Below are 22,466 nucleotides of genomic sequence, written 5' to 3'. Positions count from 1 at the left end.
TGTCTTCTTGAGATTCAGTCTGCATCCTTCTATGCCTAGCTCGAAGTCCTCAGAAGCTGAGCCATGCAGACTCATCACCATGTTCCAACACCTTGCCACCTAGTTTCCTGTTGGGTTTGGCCAATGGAAGATATCAACATGAAACTGGAATGTTTGAGAAGAGAGAGACTGGCATTCTTTCCTGCTTCCTTTTTGCTATACCACTTGCTCTCTGGCAGTAGCTGTATCTCTATTTCACTGGGCCACTCCTTCACAGTTGCAGTCCAGAAACACTAATTTCTCTCCAAAGAGTTTCTTACTAAGCTGTTTCTGTATGCTTCATCATCTCATTTATTCCCATAACTATGCCCACATCTTTTTAAATAGTCTCTTCATTTGGACTGAATTCTGTTTCCTGCTGGGTCCCTAACAATTACTACATTTTAAAACCTATTGGGGTGTCTGGGTGGCTCAGTCACTTGAGCATCTGACTCCTGATTTCAGCTCAAGTCATGATCCCAGTGTCCCAGGGATCCCATGTCTCAGGGATCTGGCCCCATGTTGAGCTCCATGTTGAGCATGGAGTTTGCTTAAGATTCTCTCGGGGCACCTGGGTGGCTCAGTCGGTTAAGCGTCCGACTTCAGCTCAGGTCCCAATCTCACAGACCGTGAGTTCGAGCCCCGCATCGGGCTGTGGGCTGATGGCTCAGAGTCTGGAGCCTGCTTCCGGTTCTGTGTCTCCCTCTCTGTCTGCCCTTCCCCCGTTCATGCTCTGTCTCTCTCTGTCTCAAAAATAAACGTAAAAAAAAAATTTTTTTTTAATAAAAAAAAGATTCTCTCTCTCCCTCTGCCCCACTCCCCCACTCATGTGCTCTCTCTCATGAAATAAATAAAATAAAATAAAATAATAAATAAAGCCTATCTAAGCCTCACCATAACCCTGCAAGATACTATTATTTCCCATTTATAGATTAGGACATATGATTTAGACAAGTAAAATGCCCAAAGTCACACATCTAGTATCAGAATGGGTATTAAAACTCTAGTCCTAACAAAATCCATGTTCCTTTTTCCCTTTAAGTTTGTAAACAAATTCTATTTATGCTTTTTTCCAAAGATTAATTTTATTTAAATATAAACAAGGTTTTATATCAACTGTTTTATGAATATATCAATTAAGCTTGAGCCCTTATTCTGAAACATAATTTGATTAAATTCACAAATCACTAATTCAAGTACAGCATCCCTAACTGATAAGCTTTAATAACTATAATGAGAACAAAAGACTCTTATTTAAAACAATGATAAAACCTGATAATCTGCTTTTGCCTGGTGCTAATTTTAAGTCTTCTTTGCCTTTGACTTTTTGGCAGACACCCTGCATTACAACTCCATTACCATTCCTAGTTCCCTTATCCCTATCTTTCTGCACTTTAGAGGCTAATTTCCCCAGGCTCCTTTGCGGGTATCTGTAGGCAAGTGACACAGGTCTGGCTAATGAAAAATGAAAGTTTTTCCTTTACTGATAAAAGGAAAGAACTATTTTTCTCTGCCCCTGTCCCTTTCTTCATGCTTAGAACAATGGTGTGATGTCTGGATAATTATAGCAGTCATGTTGTGACCATGAACCAGTATAAGAATGCCCCAAACATTTCATAGTATATACTTACATTAAAAAGAGTACTATAATTTTATATATTATATACAAGTACATATGCAATAAAGAACTGTTAGACTTAACTTAAAAAATTTCATTCCACAAACCCTCAAACCTCTGACTCCTGTTGTTGCTTTATTAAATATTGGGTAGATGAAAAGAATATTCATAAAATAATACATGTCATAAAGAAAAACAATACACTGACCAGCTAGGTAATCGGCACTCAGACTAAGAAAAAGGACAACCTCAGAGGCAAGCTTTATCCTAGATTTTGTTTATCTTTTGCCATTTTAATAATCCCTTATGCTTTCTTTTGTTCATCTTTATCCCCTTTGAAAGGCTAGGAATCAAGACCTTTAGAGTTCCTTCTTCATCCATGTTGCTAATATATGAAACACTTTGGTCCCAACACACTGTATGTTTTAAATTTTAATGTTTATTTGTTTTTTTTTGAGAGAGAGAGAGAGAGAGAATGGGGGAGGGGCAGAGAGAGAGGGAGATGCAGAATCTGAAGCAGGCTCCTGGCTCCGAGCTGTCAGCCCAGAGCCCAACGTGGGGCTTAAACTCACAGACTGAGAGACATGACCTGAAGTCGGATGCTTAACCGACTGAGCCACCCAGGTGCCCCCCAACACACTATATGTTTTAAAATTCAGTAGACAGCCTGACAGCTTCCCTCCCCTCTCAAATTACAAGGCAAAGAGAATGGTGCAACATTAAAAACAGCAGGTTTTAAAGGTTCTCTTTATGTTGGTAACCAAAAGCCTTAGGGAGGACTGAGTTCATCTTTTCAGAGCTGGTTAGATGAACAGAGTACACACAGGATGGGGAGAGGGTCTTACAGTTAGGGTTGGGGGGGTGGTCTTTGTATTCAGAGAAGAAACTTCAACTTTGAGGTTTCTGAAGGGGTTCCCGGGCCCCTCCCTCCGCTCAGTCCTAGTCAGGCAGACCCCTGCCCGAGCCTCCCTCCTGAGATCCTGCATATGCTTCCTTGCTAAATGACTCTTCGCACCGTTATCTCCTCACGGGATACATCTGTTGGGTGCCTTGCATCCTCAGCTCCGTTTTCATCTCTTCATATCTCAACACATTGTTTCCTCCAGTCCTGGTGCCAGGGTGGAAGGGAGCCATCCCGCCCGGCCGCGCTCAGGGATTGGCAGCGAATGAATGATTGGCAGCGGGTATCTCTGTCAGGGCTTTGGCATGCTGCAGAGTAGAAGCCCTGTGCTAATGAATGCCATCTACACCTACCAGATGTGCCACTGGGTGACATGCCAGATCTTTTACATAATGCCATTCTGCCGGACAGGAGACAGCTGGGGGAGGGGAGTATATTTTAATGTTTTAATGCCATGGAGTCTTTTTTTTTTTTTTTTTTAATTCAGATCTCCCGCCACAGCAGATGTACCCAATCAGCTCCCCTTACACTAGGCTAAAACCTATGGCTGAGGGCATCTCTGGAGAGCTGGAGTTCCCTGAACAGATCCCTTGGCTCTCTCCTATACTCATCACATCTTTTTCCTTCCTTGAGTTTGCTCGCCTCTCCCATTCAAACTCGGGAATTTTTTTTAAGTTGAAGATATAAAAACACTGGAAGGATCTGAAATGAAAGGGGTCCACACTTCCTACCCCTCCCCCATTCTCTCCTTCCCTATGCTAAATGTCCAAGAAGAGTTTTCTTCACCTCATCCCCTTCCTCTTCCACCGTCCACTGGAAACTAGAGTGTATTTGTCCCCAAGGGTGATATCCTATCAGTGACTATCCCACGTCCTGGCTGAGTAGTTGTCTCAATGTGTAGGTGTCCAAAAATCCACGCCTTTGGAGAGGAATGTTTCCTAAAGTGGGATGAACAAAGTGGGAGGGAAGGGAAATGAGAAAAACACTTCTGACGGACAGCGGGTGTGTTTTGGCTCCCCACCCCACCCACCCCCACCCCGCCCAGCTCTCCACACTCCTGTCCCGGGGGAAACGGCTGGGAACGGGGATCGGAGGAACTGCCTACTGGGTCCCCCGCCTTCGCTAGACCTGCCAATCGAAACCGCCCCGAAATTCGGGGGCCATGGCAGGGGCAGGCCTCTCCTTCTCCGCCACACACGCAAGCACTCAGGCCGCTCCTGCGCCGCAGACTCCCGTCCTTTGCCCGCCTCGGCCCGAGCCCCGGCCGCCAGGCCCCTTCCCTCGCACCCGCACCCCTCCCGCTGCCGAGGCTCCAGATGGCGGCTCCTCGCGTCGGGCTCGAGGCCCCCAGACGCCGCCCAGCAGCAGCCGGCGGTCGCTCCCTCCCTCCCTCCCAGCTGCTGCGGCAGAGACCAGGATGGACTGCTTTGAGAGGAGGGCAGGCTCCTGCACAGGCTCTGATTGGGACGGGAGCCCCGCCGCGGAGGGGCACGCGGGAGCCGCGCTCACGGGGAAGCAGCTTTGCAGGCCCCAGGTGAGGAAGCCGAGGCGGAGGGGGCAGGAAAAGACGGGAAAGCCGGGCCACTCTCGTGGCGCCCTCACACCCACTCTCCGTCCCTGGCCTTCCTCCGCGCACCACCTCCCAGTCCTGGCGGAGCAGTAGCTGGACCCGAGCACCCGCAAGACCGCGGGGAGCGATCGTGCAGCTGCCAGGAGGGGGCGCCCAACTCCCCTGAGCCGGGGCTGGAGGGCGGGCTTTGCTGGGGATCCCGCCGCAGCCCAGTGGGAGGCTGTCTCGGCGGGCGGAGTGCCCCCTTCTGCCGGAGAGCGGTAATGTCCAGCAGCTGCGGCCGCCCCCTTCCCCATTTTCTCCTCTTCTTCCTACCACCCTCTCTCGCTTCCTATTTGCTTCTCTTTTTACTTTGCCTGCCAGGTTCCGTTCCTACCCTCCGTGTCCCTCCTTCCATTCTGGAACTTTCCTCTCCTTCCTTCGTCCCTGCACACGCTCGGGGAAGGGTTTGGCTGCCCGCGGGGGGGGGGGGGATGCTGGGGAAGGGGATGCATTTCAAGCCTAGACTCCGGCTCCTCTCCACAGATGCTCCTCTGAGTGCCCGACACAGCAGCCCTGAGACTGGCGGCAGGGGTTGAGGTCATTCTCTCGCGGGCCAGGGCCGGGCGACTCTTTATTTGCCGGTGAGTGACGCGTCCGGGAGCAGCGCTTCCCCTGAACCGGGAGTGGGGGACGAACTCCTCTCACAGGACGGATGTATGAAGTTCAGAGGCTTGGTACTGAGCCCCTTTCTCCCACCCAAAAGTCAGGCCACTCGAGGGCATCTTCCCTTTACACATATCCCTAAAAACCCCAAGTCCGTCCCCTGGGACAGTTCTCACAGCTTCCTCCTCCTAAGCAGTTTTGCCGGGTGCCGGGGCGGCACTAAAAGGCCACCGCACCGGGCGTCTGTGCCCATCTGAGGTCCTCTCTAATCCCCCGTGCTCTGGCGCGTGCCCGCAGACCCTCCTCTCACCCCGGCGCCGCGGCCGATGGGCATTAGACCCCCGAGAGCACGTTCCGTAAGCTCCCAGCACAAATCCCCTCGGAAACATTAATCACAACCACCAGTGAATGCAAAATGTGTGCCCGTGCCGTGTCTGCTTTTTAATCCCGAATGTAATTCTGGAAAGCAGCATCAGAAAGGGGCTCTATTAATCCCTTACACGAACAAACACAATCTCTGACCTACTAGACTTGTTTTCCTGCAGTTTCACAAAGAGTTAGCCCCACTCACTAGAGGAATGTTCAAAGACAGGAAAACTGTGAGAGACTTGCCAGGCATTTATGCAATAACGGGGTGCACTTCAGCCAAAAGGCGTACCTGTTGGACAGTGGAATCACTGGCCAGGGATCCCGAAATTCTGCTGGGGCAGCAGCAGAGTATGTCCGGGGAGGGGGGAGAGTGGGCTGGGCAGCAGGCACCTAGAGAGTTTGGAAGCCCCAGAGGAACCCCAGTTCTCTCTCCTCCACAGGCTTGGGACCCAAGTGACCTAATCTGAGGGACTACCTCCTCATGAAGGCGCTAAAGCAGGCAGAAGGGCTCACCCACAACATTCAGGGGTCAGGGTTTGACCCCCTGAGGCCTGTTCCTCGCACTTGAGATTTCAGTCTCATGTCCAATTAATCATCTCTCCCTTCTCCCATTTTGATCAAAACCATCTTCCAGCCCTTCATCATTGTAATTTGCACCATTGCCTTTTATCTGCGATTAATTAGGAAATCGAAGAAGATAACGGAGGGTCGGGTCAATAAATCAGCCGTAGGGACAGACGGATGGACAGACGGTTGGGTGGGGGGTACTGTGTGGGTGGGGCACTGCCAACCGAGCCGATTGGAGCCGCGATGGGCTGCGGCCGGAAGGGGTTAAGGCGCTCATGGCGAGCTGAGTGGAGCGTCTGCTCTGAAATAACCCCAGTGGGCACAAGCAAAGACTTCTCACTGTACTACCGCAGTGGAGAGTCTCCTGAGATTTTTTGCTTTTCCTGTTTGAGTCTAGAAAAAGAGAGAGGAGAGGATTTGGGTGGGGGGAGGGTGGGATTCCTATTCCTGTCCAAGGGGCCTCCCTCCTGGCAGATGAACAGATTTAAAGCTGGGTGTTTTTAGGCTGCGATCTATTTCTTCTGAAGATCAATAGATTTACTTGTGCATCCTTTCCTTCCCTCTCCACTTGTCTGCCAGTCTGAGGGAAAGTGAGAGGAAGGGAAGGTGGAAGGGAGGGGGAGGAAGAAAAAGAGAGACTGAGAGACTCTGTTCTTATGGTCATATAACTCCCTAGCCAAAGAGAAAAGCTTGTAACACGGCATGGCTCCCTGCTCTCGCAGAGGCGCAGGACGGTTCCTTATTCTTTTCTCCCTCCATGGAATCGATCACGCCTCCCAGACGGCTGAAGGAGGGCACTTTGCCACTCTTCACAGCTTCGCCCCAGCCTCTTTAGCTTTCAATTGAAAACCAATTAAAGGTTTCTATAAATCTGTTAGCTCCCCTTTTATCTGGGGACCCCTGATGCATGCGATACTGCCCTTTAGATGCCTCTTCCGTGTTTTGTTTTACAATTGTTGTATCAATATAATGCGGCCTTTCTTCTCCTGTCTCTATAGATACAGATACACAAGGAAAACCAAAGCTATTCAGTCTCCTCATTTGTCCAGCAGCCTAACAGTGGTGCCCTTTCTCTGCTGCTGCCTTCCCTGCTTCGGGAGCAGCAGTTATGGTAGAAGCAGATGGCTACTGATTGGGGGAGCTTTGTGGCTCTAATACTGAATACTTTATGGAAAAGGACTTTATCATGCTTCGCTGGGCAGAGGAACAAGGGGGTGAGATTTATGGCCAGGAAAAATAAATCTTTTCCAAGTTGTGGCTCCTTCTCACCAGTTGTCTCCTTTGCTGGTGGTGGGAGGGGGGGGGTCAAAACACCGAGGAATTGGTTTTATTTTATTGTATTCTCTTTTCCGCTAACATCACTTCTTAGTCTGAGAGGAGAGGAGACCAAGAGCCAGAAGGTTATGAAATACCTTAGGTGACTGTTGCTGCATCAGCATTCTCTGCCCTCAGGAAAAAAGCAGAAGGGAATGGTCTTGAACGCTGTCTGGGGCCAGGTTTTCCCGGACGTCCTGTTCGTTCCTGGGTAAAACATCATCCTCCATTATGCTATTCTCTATAGGGAACAAAAAAGGATGTAAGTGCTCCCATCCGAAAAATCAGAGGAGGTCACTGGTATTGAAGGAGTGGAGCCCTGATGAGGCATATGGTGATGTAGGTATGCTCCCCACTCTGAAAGGGTCTGAGCTGCGAGGATGATTAAGGGATGTGTGGGAATGACAGTTTTGGGGCTCCTCCTCGAATTTTCAAGCTTTGGGGAATATAGAGATTCCAACACTCCGCTGAAGGTCTAAAGCACCCCAGGATGACTGACCCGTGCGTCTTTGCTCTTTTCTTCTCCTCACCTGAGTTTTACCTCTCTTGAGTCAGGTAGGCTCTCTGTCTGTTGCAGGAATGCAGCCCTTCTCCGTATGCAGTAGGCTGCACCTTTACTCCTCTTGCCCCCCAAACCTGTTCCCTAGAGCAGTGCCACCCTGTCTTCTACCCCTCCTTTAGGTCTCCCCCTCCCAGGGGCCATGACTAAAGACAGAAATGCTCCCAACTTGCCTACTGGCAGTTGGGCACAGAGACATGGAAGCCACGTCCAATCGTGGGTCTCCCATTCCACATCAGACCCCTTATCTTCTTAACATTTGAAACGACATTTTCTACTCAAGAAACGTTTGTTGCGAATCTTTCGTGTTCCAAGCTCCTTTTCTCTGCCTTTCCTATTATTTTACCTTGTCCCTAGAAACTGAAGAGGAGAAGCTAGGAGGAAGGAAAGGCATGCAGCTTCCAGCCACAAGCTAATTCTTCCCAATTCTGTGGGTACTATCACCCCAAATACCCACACACGCCTTTGTGCACTGTTTCTCTCTGAAAATAAGGGAAAGTGAAGCAGGACAAGCAAGATTTAAAAATTACATTTATCTAGATTTCAAAGTGGCAAGCACTGAGATACTTGAAGTAATTAACTGTTTGGGCTCCTGCTGCATGCTAGGCCGAATGCTCTGCCAGGCTTATCACATTTAATTATAACCCTCTGAGTCAAACGCTATTCTCTCTAGTTCACAGATCCCCTTCCTTCACAGGAAACAGACGCACAGAGAGGCTAACTAGCCCGAGCAAGAAGTCCAGCTGGGATCTGAACCCCGGCTTCCTCTTGCCACCCTGTGAGATAAATGTTGTTTTTGCTATTTTCCAAATGCGGGCACTCAAATTCAGAGAGGTTAGGTGATTCGCTCAAAGACACAGAGCTAGCAGATTCCTAATAAAAGTGTTTAGGAAGCCAAATTTGGAGCTCTTAACCACCCCCCCCGGGATCCTTCACAAGAAAGAGCAATAAGGAGCCCGCAACTGACCTCGGTCACCGGGCCCCGGCCTGGGCGGGAGGTTTCCCAGAGCTCGAGGCTACCGGCGTGGGGGCGGACAACGCGCCTGCTCCGGGCCGCGGCTGCGCGAAAGCGGCGGGCGGCCCGGGGAGGAAGCTCAGCACCGCAGCCCCGGCCCCGACAGGGGCCCCGTCGGCCTTGCGGCCCATAATGCTCCGCGCGCAGCCCGCGTGCGGGCGTCCGGGGCGGGGCCAGAGGCAGTGGGAGTGAGAGAACTCGCCGTGCTCGAAGTCCCCCGGGCAGCGGCCCACCTCGCTCCCCAGACTTGGGTGTGGAGGGGAGAGCCGCGGCTGCCCTGCACGCTCCAGAGCTCGCCCGCTGCTGAGCCGCCGCCCTTCGAGGCAGAGAAGGGGCAGCGTCGCTCAGAGGCCCTGGGCCCCGATCAGACCGGCGGCGTGGTGCCCCGGGCTTCTCTGCCCACCCACACTTTGGCTTTCTGGCTGCAGCTCTTGAGTTAATCCGCGAGGCATCCCGTGCTGCTTGTCCTACGTGCGGGGTCGAACTGCCTCAGCCTTTGCTGCCCTCACTTCCCTGCGTTTCTAACGTGGCGCCGCTATCAGTTCTAACGAAAGGACCCCCTGACGACTGAGGGATGGAAGTCTAATCAGCCTCCTGGCACAAAAGTGCTGCCTCTTCCGTAAAGGGGAGGAGGGAATGGGGACTGCCGCCCCTGCTTGGAACATTCGGGCCCTTCCTTCAGTAGCAGCGATCCCTGAATACCTGAACAGATTCTTCCTGCCTCTATCCTCCACTACCTCCTTCCGGGTTCCCTAGAAACTTCGAGAATTCCTGTAGCCTTCGCTGAGTGGCTTTGAAAGCGGGTGCACAAGTCCCAAATTTTTTAAAAAGGAAACGCAGGCAGTGTTACTAACAGTGGCATTAGCCCGCACTGAAATAAGTATGTAATATGCGCCAGGTGTTGTTCTCCGCACTCGCTAAGTATCACCTCACCCCTCTCGATAACTTTATGAATACGATTTCCTTTACCACTCTCGGTTCTCAGATGGAGGCCTGAAGCACAGACCGGTTAAATTATCTGCCCGGGGTCAGGGGCCAGGATTCGAACCCAGAGAGTTTAGCTCCCCTAGTGGAGCTGGGGCCTGAACCTGAGTTGTTGGTCCTTCTTGGGTCAGTTCTCCAGACTTGTGAGTCAAAAGAATGCTCCCTAATAAAGGTATTGCGACCTCTCTGGGATGTCCAAGACTGAAATGAAACTAACCCCGGCTCTTGGAAGTTATCCCTTACCATCTGCTCAGAAACTGGCTTTCCAAAAGTCGTTCGCCCTGGTTTTCTGTCCTCACCGCGACCCAGGAGGCAGCTCTTTGCAGATTTAGTTTGCTGAGGAGGAAAACCAAGGCTGAGAGAGGTCACCGGCAACCCTACATATATGAGATAATAATGCAGACCCGTGCCTCTGGAAAGGGGGTGGGTGCATGGCGGGGGGGGCGGGGGGGCCGGACACTGCCTACCAAAGCACGTGCGAAGCGGGCTGGGAGGAGGGTGGTGGTAAAAAGAGCATTGCTGTTCCCTCACGCCCAGCCCTCAGGACGCCTTTCTGCGAGGCAAGTGGCGCCTAGCAGGAGACAAGGGTTGGCAATAATTCCAAGGAGGCAGCAGGAGACTGGAGACTATGGAAAACATGGCGCTTCCTCCCTGCTCAGTCCAGGGCGTGTCTGGAGCACACTCAGCTCACCTCGTGGCCTCTTCTCCCTCCCACCCCCTCCCTCACGTTCATGGTTTAAGTGAACTGCTTCTAAAAGAGAGATCCCCTGTTGAAGGTGGCAAGTCTTGTTCTGTTCAGGTCCTGTCTAGTGTGAGGCTCCATACTCTTTGGTGACTCATCCCAAACATAGTGGGAGCCGTGTCTTCCCTTCATGATACTGTCAGGGTAATCTTCTGAGTCTCTCCCAGGGTGACCTTGTTAGCCCACATCGAACCCCATGTCTGTCATTGGCCTTCTCTGCACTCAGCTTTGTCGCTGTGCTCTTTACTAAGACATGGACAACAGGGACTCCAGACATCAGAAATTGTCTGCGTGTAGCAGGCATAAAGCATGGAACCAGCCACACTCTCAGTACATTGACTTTCCCCAAGATATTTTCACACATTCAGATGATCCCCACTTGTCTGAGACATTAACTTCCTAGAACCCCAGGTAAACTGATTCTGCAATGTAGATAATGCTATGAGGCATCTGGTCACACACACAAGGTACTAGATACTAAAACCATACGTGGGAAATCTATTCTTTAGAACTCTATTCAATTTGGCTTCTCCCGGAACAATTGCTCTTCTATATGACTTCACACAAACTATCTTCTCCAGAACTATCCTACGTGAAAACATACAACAAGGAGCACCGCCTACTTTGTGAACTTGGAGCCAAGAAAAATGATAGTCCTGAATGTTGTTTTTTAATTGCTACCCTCAACAATATTCACTCCCAACCAGCTTAAACACACACACACACACACACACACACACACACACACACACACACACGCTAGAGAACCATATCTGATTAGATATAAAAATTGTTCAGACCTAAACTGAATTCTAGGCCTTTGGGAAACCTCAACATCCAGGTCTTTATATTCAATATATCTATTTTTCTTAGGATTTTGTGAATAATTTATTTGATATTTCTGGATATTATTTATTTTTAAAATATGAATTTTCCTCAAAACTTTAGAAGAGATTATGAATTATATCTTGGTTATGTTTATATTATATTACCAGAAGACTATCAAATCAATCTGGGAACTGGCCTTTCAATCAGCAAGAGAACAAATATAACTTTCAATCTCCTTGCATGTTATTTCTAATATTTGGTGATGTATCTACAGTATTGTTTATAGTAGTCATGCAGTTATTGCTGTTTGTGGCAAGTTGATCTTTGAATTCTCTGAGATACCACTTCTCCAAGTATTAGAATTGAAGAAAGACTTACATTGGTAGTTTTTAAGTGCCTATGATGCTTGAATCAAAATCATGAAAGATGGTTTTCACTCAAACAGTCCAATATGTTATATGACCAGGGGAGCAGTGGAGGTATGAGAGCATAGTTTGTGAAGAAATCAAACTATATTTCCAAGGCTCTAGCAAAGCAATATGATTTGGTGCTGTGTGGTTACTGACTGATATCTATTCCCCCAAATCTATTTCAGTTTTTTCCCCTTTATTTGCCTCCCTTTTCCTCAGAGAAAATCAGATGTCTGCCTCTCTCTTTAGCCTTCAGGAAAGTATGCCATGGACAGATTCCAAGCTAGAAAGTTCTGGGCATGTGTGCATTCTTCCTAGACCCCCTTCCCAGGAGAGGAATGTTTATGCTGCTCATCCCCCAGCAGCCCAATTTAAAATCAAAGTCCATACCTCAGAGAACTAGCTGGGATCAGATGCTAGGTATTTCTCCTAGTATTAACCCAGTGTAAGTCTATCAGCACCTGTCTTTTTAACTCAGGAATCATACACAGCCTAAAATAGAGAGATAAAGAGGTGAGATTCAAGTACTGAGTGTTGGGATAATGTCCCTTCTCCTGGCTGTGTAAGAAAATTTGATGTAGGACCTCTCAACGTGGTGACATTCCTAAGGCCTAGAGTCAGTCTTCTTAAAATCTGATGCTCTCTCCCATTTGAGACTGCTCCACAGCCCTTGGTCCCCAGTCTGCCTGGACAGCTGGGATCAGGGAGTGAGGAAGCTTGGAGTGGTGACTGTGGCCCTACTTATAGTTCCTTCTGTCCACCCTTCTCCTCCTGCTGAGACCTATTCAAGCACTGTGGTGTCTGAGTCTAGGAAGGACATTGTAACCTACAGATGTGACAAAACTGGGATAGTCCTTGCCAGCTCTATAGATATTATATGGGGAGTGGTATAAAAGCTGGGAGAACCTAACGGGTCAGATGCTGGATATTGGATTTGGTTCACAGGTCACAGTCACACAGATGAGCATGAGGCACTGATTTCAGATTTGTGGTAGTTGTCTCCAATATTACCTCAGTTTGCCAGCCCTGCTAAAAGTCATACTCAGAAGCTAGTAAGCCAGTTAACTAGGACTCAGATCCAGGAGAGGAAATGAATTACACAAAGTCCTCAAAGGCTATCCAGCTCAGAGCTGAACTCCCAAAAGAAGGGGAAGGAGAACTTGAGATCCCTCAGAGTTATAAGCTTGAGAAAGGTAGGTTATAATCATAATGAGAATAGTTGTAGTAGAGCAGCAGCATTAAAAAACAACTACCATGTATTGAGAAACAGGATGAAGCAAGAAAAATGTGAGTCAGGAGTAATGATCTCTGAACTTGAGAGACTGGAGTCCCTCCTCCCAGGCTACAGAATTATCCATCCTTTGAGAGTCTGGCTGTCCCTGGACCAGCCTGGCAAACATTCACTCCTTTATCCCTGATGAACCACCTATAGTACTTAGGCAAGGAATAGACCCAAACTAAGATTGGCATGTACACTTATACAAAACAAAGTGCCCCCCATCCCTGTAAACTTTTACCCAGTCAGCAAGTCTGCCTCTTCTTATCTCTGAGTTATCCCTTAGAACATTTCTTATTCTCCAAGATAAGGCTGTGTAATGCAATACCCCTCCATGAAGTTCCATTCTGTACCTCCCCCCAACACTCACAGCCCCATCCAGAGACTTCCCTGTGTGAAATTAGTAAGTGTAGGAAAAAGTCTCCACAGTCTGTTTCATTGACCATCCTCTTGTCTCCCAGTGCATTTTCCCTCTCACCATGAATTGCTTTTTTTTTTTTTTCTTTTTTTGGCAACTGAGACTTGCTGGTGTAGTGCTTTGGAAATAGGATTAGAGGGGGATGGACCAGGACTTGGAAAGGAAGAGAGAAAGCAAAATAATGTGCTTTCATTCTTAAAGGGTAATAATCCTCCTGAGTGAGTTATTCTTGGAGACTTCACCAGCCTCCTATCAACTAAAGTTGAGGTATTTGGGGGCCCCATTTCTCTACCCTGGGAGGAGAAAGGGCATTTCCATTCTAATACTCTCTAAGAATCAGATTTCCTTTCTTACACTCTCTCCACCCTCTCACTTAGTTCATAAAAGGCACCACCTCCGGAATCATTCATCAACATCTCTCCAGCCTTCTCTTCCAAAACAATACTGCAGTTGTCTACGTGTGTGTGTGTGTGTGTGTGTGTGTGTGTGTGTGTGTACCATAATTGCAGGAAGCCTTGCTAAGGCAGAGCAAGGTGAACATACCTTCACTCTTCATTGTTGTCTCTCTAATTATTTAATTGGAAATAAAATCCCAGGGAAAAGAGCTCCAAATATAAACCCATTGTTCCATGTGAATTAGATCAAACTATTGACTGAGATGCATTTTTATAATACTGTTTGCAACTGAATAAATGCCTCAATCCTTCATTTAGTATCAGTGAATTCCAGGAAGTAATAACGCAGAGTGATTTCAAAGTAGTTTATGCACCATTTTAGCCCATAAATTTCTAGGGAAATAAAAGTAATTTCTACATTTTCTTTACATCCTATTAATAATTGTCATTAAGACCATTTATATTACCAGGCAAAATGTGCACCACTTAAAATACTGGAAAACCCTCAAAGTAGGAATGCTGAGCTTAATCTTACCCATAGTTGTTTTTTGCTATAGCAGTCATTCAATACATAAGATAGAGAGTTGGTTGGATTCATAGAATGTTAGAAATTCTTTTATTTGGGGATTTTAATTTGAAATCAGTAGGGGAAATCTTAATTAGGGGTCAGAAAAGTGGAATTGAGAACAAGTATCTGATGACCAGATTCTCAATACATCTCTCCCCTCACTGATATATAGAATCTTAGCTATTTTCTAGCTTGGGATTTGGACAGTCAAGCTCCCCACACCCAACTTAAGTGTCAGAAGCATTTTTTTTTTAATTTTTATACAAACTGGAGTTTAGGTTTCAGAACTTCAGAGGAGACATAGTCCAAGTGTCCTGTATATTTAAGAAAAGAAAGGCCAACGGAAAGAAAAATGTTTTCCACTTAGAGTTTAAGGTTATCTAAGTGCCCACACACTGAAGTGGATGCTTTTATATTTACAATATGTAGGAGAATTTTTTTTTTAATGGAATTGAATGGAGAGATGACTCTTCCTGGGAAAGGAACACTTTCTGTACTCTGCATAACAGCAAAAGGAGGCTCCAAGGAGTGTTCTGATCAACAGTTTAATGGAATAAGGGTCTTGGGCACTGCACACACACACACACACACACACACACACACACACACACTGTCACTTTGTCAGGCTGGAACACCTCTCTAAGAGACCACAACTCTCTTTTGGCTACTTCTTTATCTTAACTTGCTGTTGTTAACATCTGTGCCCCTCTTGCCCTTTCTTTTTCCTTTTTTTCTCTGAATTCACTTAAGTGTCTGGCCACTATTCTTCATCCCTGCAGGTTTTCTTCCAGATGTTGAGGCATTTTTTTTTGACATTTCTAATTCTTCCACCCTTTTTTAAAACAAGTGATAGGGGAAGGAGAGATGCTTTCTTGACAGAGAGGCAGAGAGAGAGAGAGAGAGAGAGAGAGAGAAAGGATACATGAATGAAGCATCCAGTCATAAGACAACTAGTGGCTAAAACACTCAGATTCTTTTATATGGACTTGTGAAAGCCCTCAACATTGAGCTTTGGTCAGAGTTGCCCTTTACCACAATGTTTAAAAGTGTTCATACATGCATAAAAGAAATGATAGGTTAAGATGAAAGACAATTCCCATTTAAGAAGCTTTGAAACTCAGTAGCTAACCTGGAAATTCCCCTCATCCTCCCTAATGTATAGGGTTTTGCCTAATATATAGGGCTTTTGCAACCCTTCTTTGCCAGAGTCCCAGTTTACACCGAGGCAGGCGCCCGGTCTGATCAGAAGAACTCGGAACTTGTGGGGGGGGGGGGCGGGGAAGGGGGCTAACCAAGACTGGGTGGAAATGGCGGTGGGTGGGTAGGGGGGAGATAGACATTAAGAAGAGAACTCACGTAGTCGGAAATTACTCCCACATTTTTATTTCTCCTCGGCAAAAACCTTCCCTGGCCTCCTTGGACTGCGGGTGCGGCGAGGAAGGGCACGTTCTTCGCTGTCCCACTGGGAGCCAGAGGGAGGTCTCGAAGTTGAGAGAGGGTCAAACACTGTATGCACCCTTTCCTTTTAAGGTACTCTCTGACAACCCCCAAACCACTTACCTTATTGCAGCCTGGATTAAAAAAAAAAAAAAAACCGAGGCTGTGTCCTTCCTAAGTCGTGGTTCTGTTCGGTCCACTTAAGCCGGCTACACAATCTGATTCATCCTAAAGCTAACATACTGCCCCCCTTCAAATTGGTGGTGTTGTGGGTGGGGCTGAGAGAGTGGAGCTGTCTATACACTAAAGGTCTTTCTTGCCTTAGGATTTGGTAGTTGAAAGGTGAAAGAGAACCCTGAGATCCCCCAGCGAAAATGTGTTGCGGCCCCTGTGGAAGGAGTCAACTTTCAGGCTGTTAAAGTCCTCAAGTCATTAGCTTCAGCTGCTGCACTAAAGGGGCAAGCCAGCGCCTCTAAGTGGCTTAGCGCACAAACGAGGCTCCCGAGACGGCCGCTGCAACTCCATCCGCTCTTCCACCACCGGCTGCACGTGAATTGCTCTCCGGAGCCCATCTCGGTAATAATTTTTACTTTGACTACTCCCCTCCGAGGTCTTAGAACACGGGCCGCCCCCAACATGGGACCCCCTCGGGGACAACGAAGAGCTCGCCAGGCAGCGGAAGAGCTGGGACTGCTTGAGCCTAGTAACCTGGATTCTTCCCACCCTTCTCCCCCTCACCTCTCCCCCCGCCCGGATACTCGAGTTCTGGGACCAGAAGACCCCAGTAAGTCCCCTGCTGCGATCTGGTGGCGTCCGCGCTCCAGCATCCTCACCCCATCTCTGGATCCGGGGGGAGACAGAGCCAAGTTCTCACCAAAGCGCATCCTTTCTGAATCTTGCTCGGAAGGGCATGGTACGGTGAGCGCTCCAAGGGAGAGCTGGCGCCGTTTTATCACCCCCGGGCAACTAGCTGCGCAAATCAGCGGTGGCTCAGTGGCCAGAGAATCCCGCGGGGCTAATCCGTAACCCTCCTCCCCTTCGCCAAACTCAGACTCGGGAAAGGCGCGCGGGGTCCGTGCGCGCGCTGGGTGGCCAGCTCTCTGCCAGAGGTTCTCCAAGTGCCAAGAGAAACGGAGAAAGGCCCGCTCCAGGTCTTTTGGTACTCCCCTTTCTGACCTCGACACTGATTTCCCCCTCCTCACAGTCCCAGAGGGCCGAAGCTTTAGGAGGATGCGGGCCAGGCTGCGCCCAGAGAGGCTTTGCCACTTGGGGAGCTCAGGACCTGCGGGGCGCAGGCAGGCCAGAGAGACCGCTTCGAGGCAGGCGGCGCCGGAGGGAGCGCCCAGCCCAGCAAAGAGTTAAAGGGAGGGGACGTGGGCTGTCACGCGTCATTGGGCAGATTATGTGCAGCAAACAAAAAGTGTGTGTCTGCGTGCCAGTCAGTCACTGCATCGGGTCCATCTGTACAACTCTCTCCGCGCGCTCTCGCTGTCTCGCTCTCGCTCTCTCGCTCTCACCCCTCTTACTCTCCTCATCTCTTTCACCCCATCTCTCCATCTCTCTCTCTCCCTCTCTCTCTCTCCTCTCTTTAGGCACAGCCTACGAGACAGCAATAGCAACACCTCTTGACATGGAAATGCACTGATACAATAGGCAAAAGAAGCACTCGATTGCCTCTCCCGGTTCCAGGTGGCCTTATTTGGGCGATTCGTTCCTGACCTTATTCCTGGTAAGTGTCCGTGCTTTGATGTGGGAGGGGGATGGGGACGAAGGCAGGTTTGCTAGGGGAGAGTGGAAAATTTTGCCGTCCGGCTCGTCATCTACCAGAAGAGAAGGGATCTCTCCCGGCAATACGGTTATACAAAGGGAGGAGCGGGTGGGGAGCACTTTGCGGGAGAAGCGAGCGACTGGGGAACGCGCGGCCGCCAGACAATGCCTGCCTATCGGGAGGGCGAGCGGCCGGCGGCAGCCGCGGGCGCTCCGCGAGCCCCGCGGGCTCTGGGGAGGACCCTCCCCCCCGGACGCTGAGCGCGGGGCCTGGAGCCGGCGGCGGAGCTCCGAGCGGCTGGGTGCACGGGCGACCGCACGCCGGCCGGCGAGCCCGGGCTCTCGCCCAGCGGTTATTGTGGCCGGCTCGAGGCTCGTGGCGGCCGCCGCGGCGACGCGAACCCCTATTAGCGCGGCGTAGCGAGGATCTTTTCACCATATTGTTAGGTAGAACTGCATTTTAATGATTGCGTCCCTGCTGTTGCCCGAAGTGACGGGGCGACCTCCCGGCACAATGAAACGCTTGTGTGAAAGAGACTTTTAAAAGGAGGAGAGAAATTGAGGCATAAAACGCTGAATTGAGGAAACTGAAAAGGAGAGAATAGGATTCCGTTGAAAAGGAGATGAGAGGTTCTGAAGGCTTTTTATTTTTTAACGTATTTAAATTTGCAGTTAGAGGTCAGAAAGGCTACGTGTGTGGGGTAAAAGATGCCCAGAGATAGATGCTGTGATAAAGTAAGTTTCTACTTTATGGATATTTTCTCTTATTTCTGTCTGGCAGATACAGCCCAATACTTGACATTTGCCGGATGTAGCGGAGTGAATGGAAAAAGAGGCTGACCAAAGTTTCATGCTCTGTTAGCTGGAAAGGAAAAAAAAAAAAAAAAAAAAGCTCTACCTTGTAATCACATTTGCAAGATTAATTGGTTAATAGACATTAGGATAAAAATGGGCATTACTAATATTATTCCATAATGAACAGCTACTCAGGAAAAGAATTAGGTCTACTCTTTCCTGCTACTTAAATTATACAAAGCATACATAAATTATTGCCTATCTCGACGTTGTTAGGGAAAAACCAACTTGGGGGAGTCTTTTAATCAGTCAGAGTTAAGAAGGCAGTTAGTTCAAGGCCAGTTTAAAATTTAAATTCCTGCTTTGTTTTTGTTTAAAAATGACAAGTTTTGGAAGGGTGTCTCGTGGCCAAGGAAGGAAAATGTCTCTTTATGACAGTTTAATACAGAGCCTTCCATCAGGGCATTACTCTCTAAATTGCTGTGGATTAGTCAGAGAGCCCACAGAGGTCTACACAAGTGGGGCTGCCCCCTCTTGCCCAGACAGGGTCATATCTGGGGAAGGGAGATTTCACCAGTCACTGCACACACAGTATTTCAACCAGGGGACACTTCAGGCCTGCCCTGTACCTGCTACTTCATGAGGTACATGCAACTCAATCCACCCCCTTGTATAACAAGGTAACTGGGATTCACCCTCATCCATAAATAAGCATGTCGAGAAAAAAATAATTACCTCTGCTTGCTGCTTTTAATTAAAGCCTCGGAGGGACAGTGTTGGATTATGGTAATGAGCAGACATACGTCCCCTCTTGTAGGCTGCAGAGAAAGGTTAGCTGACACAGAATCAGTGGCCCAGACACTCCACTTGAAATCCATTCGCCATGCTCGGCTGTCTCTGCTTGCTCACTAAGGCTGCTCCCCTCTTTGGAAGAAAAACAAAACAAAACAAAACAAATCAACTCCTGGCCACTCAGTTCAATAAACAAGAAGAGAGGAGAAGAGCTTTCTCCCAAGGGTGAAAGTTATTTTCAGTCAGGAAACTATATGCTAGTAAAAAGAAAGAAAGGAAGAAAGGAAGAAAGGAAGGAAGGAAGGAAGGAAGGAAGAAAGAAAGAAAGAAAGAAAGAAAGAAAGAAAGAAAGAAAGAAAAAGAAAAAAGAAAAAATCCTATTGTTCTCCCCTAATCTGGTCCCAAATCCTGGCCCATCCTCCCCCAAGCTGATGCAAAAACCCGATTTCTCTTTCCTAGCCCTGTTTTCCTTCTGGAGAGCAGTGCACTCTGAGCTCCCACTCTTCCAATTATTTTAAAAAGCGAGTGAGAGGTGGGAAGGAGAGGAAAGTACTCCTTAGTTGTCATTTTCAAAATGCTCCAGATTAATCTGCCACTGGCTTTATTTTGGAAATAAAGGCTATGCAAAAATCAGGCAAATTCAAGAAAACTTTGTCTAAGAATTGAAATGTTCTGCCTGGATTCATAGAGGCAAAAGGAATAATATAAATTGTTTCCTTGTCCTGTGTATCTGTCTCCAGTGATGGAGGATTCAGGCATCCAGCGGGGCATCTGGGATGGAGATGCCAAGGCTGTCCAGCAATGTCTAACAGATATTTTTACCAGCGTTTACACCACCTGCGACATCCCTGAGAATGCTATATTCGGTCCCTGCATCCTGAGCCATACTTCCCTGTATGACAGCATAGCTTTCATTGCGCTCAAGTCCACAGACAAGAGAACAGTCCCCTATATCTTCCGGGTAAGTCTTGGCCAGTGGTGCACAGGGTATGAGGGTAATGCCCTGTTGAAAACTGACTAAGAATCATTCAAATGACAATCTGAGATAGGTTCTGAATGTAGAAAGTGAAATAATGTGAGACATCCTATTTAACAGATCAAAACATTAAAAACAGAAAAACAAAAATTAAACTCAAATTATTGGCAACTGATTTCTGGAATAAATGACAAAAATTTGATTCGGAGTACCAGGTATATCTAAATTGCTGCCTCAGTCCTAGGCTTTCCTGGTGATAAACACAACTTCCTTAACTTTGGGGCAGATTTCAACCAGGGTTGAAGCTGTTTGCATAATAACTACTCTCTGTAAGTCCTTTTATTATAAGCATCGGCTGCATTTGTGTTCCAACCTAGGAGGCCTAGTTTTCTCCTAAATGTTACTCTTTCTAGTAAGCTAGCTAGTACCCAGAATTTGTATTTAATAAAGATGTTAATGGCTTGACAATAAAACAGCATTAAATTTGTATGAGTTTCAAGATATAATTCCTCTCTCATTCTGTCTTTCCAAAGAAAAACTATTAATTGTTTAAGGCAAAATTAGGAGGATGAATCAATGCCACAGAATAATTTCTAAGATCTACACTTGCTTTTTTAACTTCCAGAAACAGACAAAACCCCTCACACTTGTGTAATGTGAGATAATTGAGAAGTGCATTCTCAAGAGGTTAACACTAATTTAAATTGTAAGGAAAAATTTCCTCACCAATATATGAAAACTACAGTTTCATCTATATGATTGATACAGTGTTTCAAAGGACGGTTATCTTGCCTCCTGGTTACAAAAACGAAGATGGGTGCCGACCTGGGTCTTGGTTAAGCTTGAGCTCAGATAATTCTCTGGAAAAGAATAACATAGAGGAAATGGTCCGGTTCCTCTGGCTTCATTCTCTCACAGGAGTCTCCCCCACCCCCCACCCCCATCCCCTACCTCCTTGTATTCTTTCTTTTTTCCAAACTGTAGGTAGACACCTCAGCAGCAAATGGTTCTTCGGAAGGTCTCATGTGGCTGCGTCTCGTCCAATCAGCCAGAGATAAAGAGGAACAGAACCTTGAAGCCTATATAAAAAACGGACAGCTGTTTTACCGCTCTCTCCGCAGGATTGCCAAAGACGAGGAGTTACTAGTTTGGTACGGGAAAGAACTGACTGAGTTACTCTTGCTCTGCCCCTCTAGATCCCACAGCAAAATGAATGGTAGGTTGGCTCGCGACCTGCGACGGGGCCCTTCGCTAGCGGGGAAGACGCAGGGAGAGGCGGGGGCTCCCTCGGGCGCACTGGCGTCTTTCCTCCCTTAGGGCGACTGGGCAGGGAAACTTCGAGCTGGGACAGATAGGTGAGGATGAATCGGGGACACTAGGCTTGATGACTGCACTCGTCCCCTGCGCCCCAAATCAGGAGGGAAAGTTAGATCAGGTCGGACAGGATACTCTTTTCTCAGGCACTCAGGTCCTGAGAGATGAAGGTGGATTTGTGAAAAGGGTGATGGCAAACTGGTCTGGAGACGATGCTTAGTAATCCTGTGGTGTGCCTGTGTGTGTGCGCGCGCGCACGTGTGTGTGTGTGCGTGCGTGCGTGGGTGTGTGGTGTTTTCTCACTAAGCAGGGTCGTCCCCTTACACATGCCTGGAATGCAGCCAACGTTTCCAGTTTGAGTTCCCCTATGTGGCGCATCTGCGCTTCCGCTGCCCCAAGAGACTTCACAGCGCTGATGCCAGCCCCCAAGAAGAGCAAGGCGGCGGCGTGGGCACCAAGGATCACGGGGGCGGGGGCGGTGGCAAAGACCAGCAGCCGCAGCAACAGGAAGCGCCCTTGGGCCCCGGCCCCAAGTTCGGCAAAGCCGGACCTATCCACCACTACCCGGCCCCCTCCCCCGAGGGCAGTAACCAGCCCGCGGCAGGCGGCGGCGGCGGCGGCGCCAAGCCCTCCACGGACTTTCACAACCTGGCCCGGGAGCTCGAAAACTCGGGGGGAGGCAACAGCTGCTCCCCCGTCCGGGGCCTCGGTGGCGGCGGCGGCGGCGGCGGCCACCAGGAGGCGGAGCTGAGTCCCGACGGCAACGCCACAGGCGGCGGCAAGGGGAAGAGGAAATTCCCGGAGGAGGCGGCGGAGGGGGGCGGCGGCGTGGGGCTGGCGGGGGGCCGGGGCCGCTTCGCCGAGCGGCCCCTGACCGCCTCCAAGGAGGACTTGGTGTGCACCCCGCAGCAGTACCGCGCCTCGGGCAGCTACTTCAGCCTGGAAGAGAACGGCCGCCTCTTCGCGCCGCCCAGCCCCGAGACGGGCGAGGCCAAGCGCAGCGCCTTCGTGGAGGTGAAGAAGGCGGCCCGAGCGGCCGGTCTGCAGGAGGACGCGGCCGCCGACGGCGGGGGCGCGGCCGCCGAAGACCAGGACGCGGGCGGCGGCGGCGGCGGCGGCTCCTCCACGCCCGTGGCCGCTTCGCCTGCAGGCGCCGACAAGCTGCTGGCCCCGCGGCCTGGGGGCCCG

General features: G+C 49.1%; 1 protein-coding gene across 1 annotated transcript in view; it reads left to right on the top strand.

The window, feature by feature from the left end:
• Window positions 1-3,578: 3,578 nt before the first annotated feature.
• PRDM8 (PR/SET domain 8) overlaps window positions 3,579-22,466 on the top strand; it is a 25,300-nt gene continuing 6,412 nt past the window's right edge. Inside the window, exons 1-7 of the mRNA XM_040488879.1 lie at window positions 3,579-4,071; window positions 4,633-4,730; window positions 15,960-16,210; window positions 17,227-17,363; window positions 19,729-19,949; window positions 20,949-21,180; window positions 21,589-22,461. Coding sequence (XP_040344813.1) covers window positions 19,731-19,949; window positions 20,949-21,180; window positions 21,589-22,461 — 1,324 coding nt within the window. The 5' untranslated portion in view covers window positions 3,579-4,071; window positions 4,633-4,730; window positions 15,960-16,210; window positions 17,227-17,363; window positions 19,729-19,730. The remainder of the gene's footprint in view (window positions 4,072-4,632; window positions 4,731-15,959; window positions 16,211-17,226; window positions 17,364-19,728; window positions 19,950-20,948; window positions 21,181-21,588; window positions 22,462-22,466) is intronic.

This window comes from Herpailurus yagouaroundi, unplaced genomic scaffold (genome assembly GCF_014898765.1).
Source record: "Herpailurus yagouaroundi ecotype Mexico unplaced genomic scaffold, PumYag 28, whole genome shotgun sequence".
In the NCBI taxonomy this organism is placed as follows: Eukaryota; Metazoa; Chordata; class Mammalia; order Carnivora; family Felidae; genus Herpailurus; species Herpailurus yagouaroundi.
Note: the sequence above shows the minus strand (reverse complement) of the source record. Positions and strands in the feature narration are given on the sequence as shown.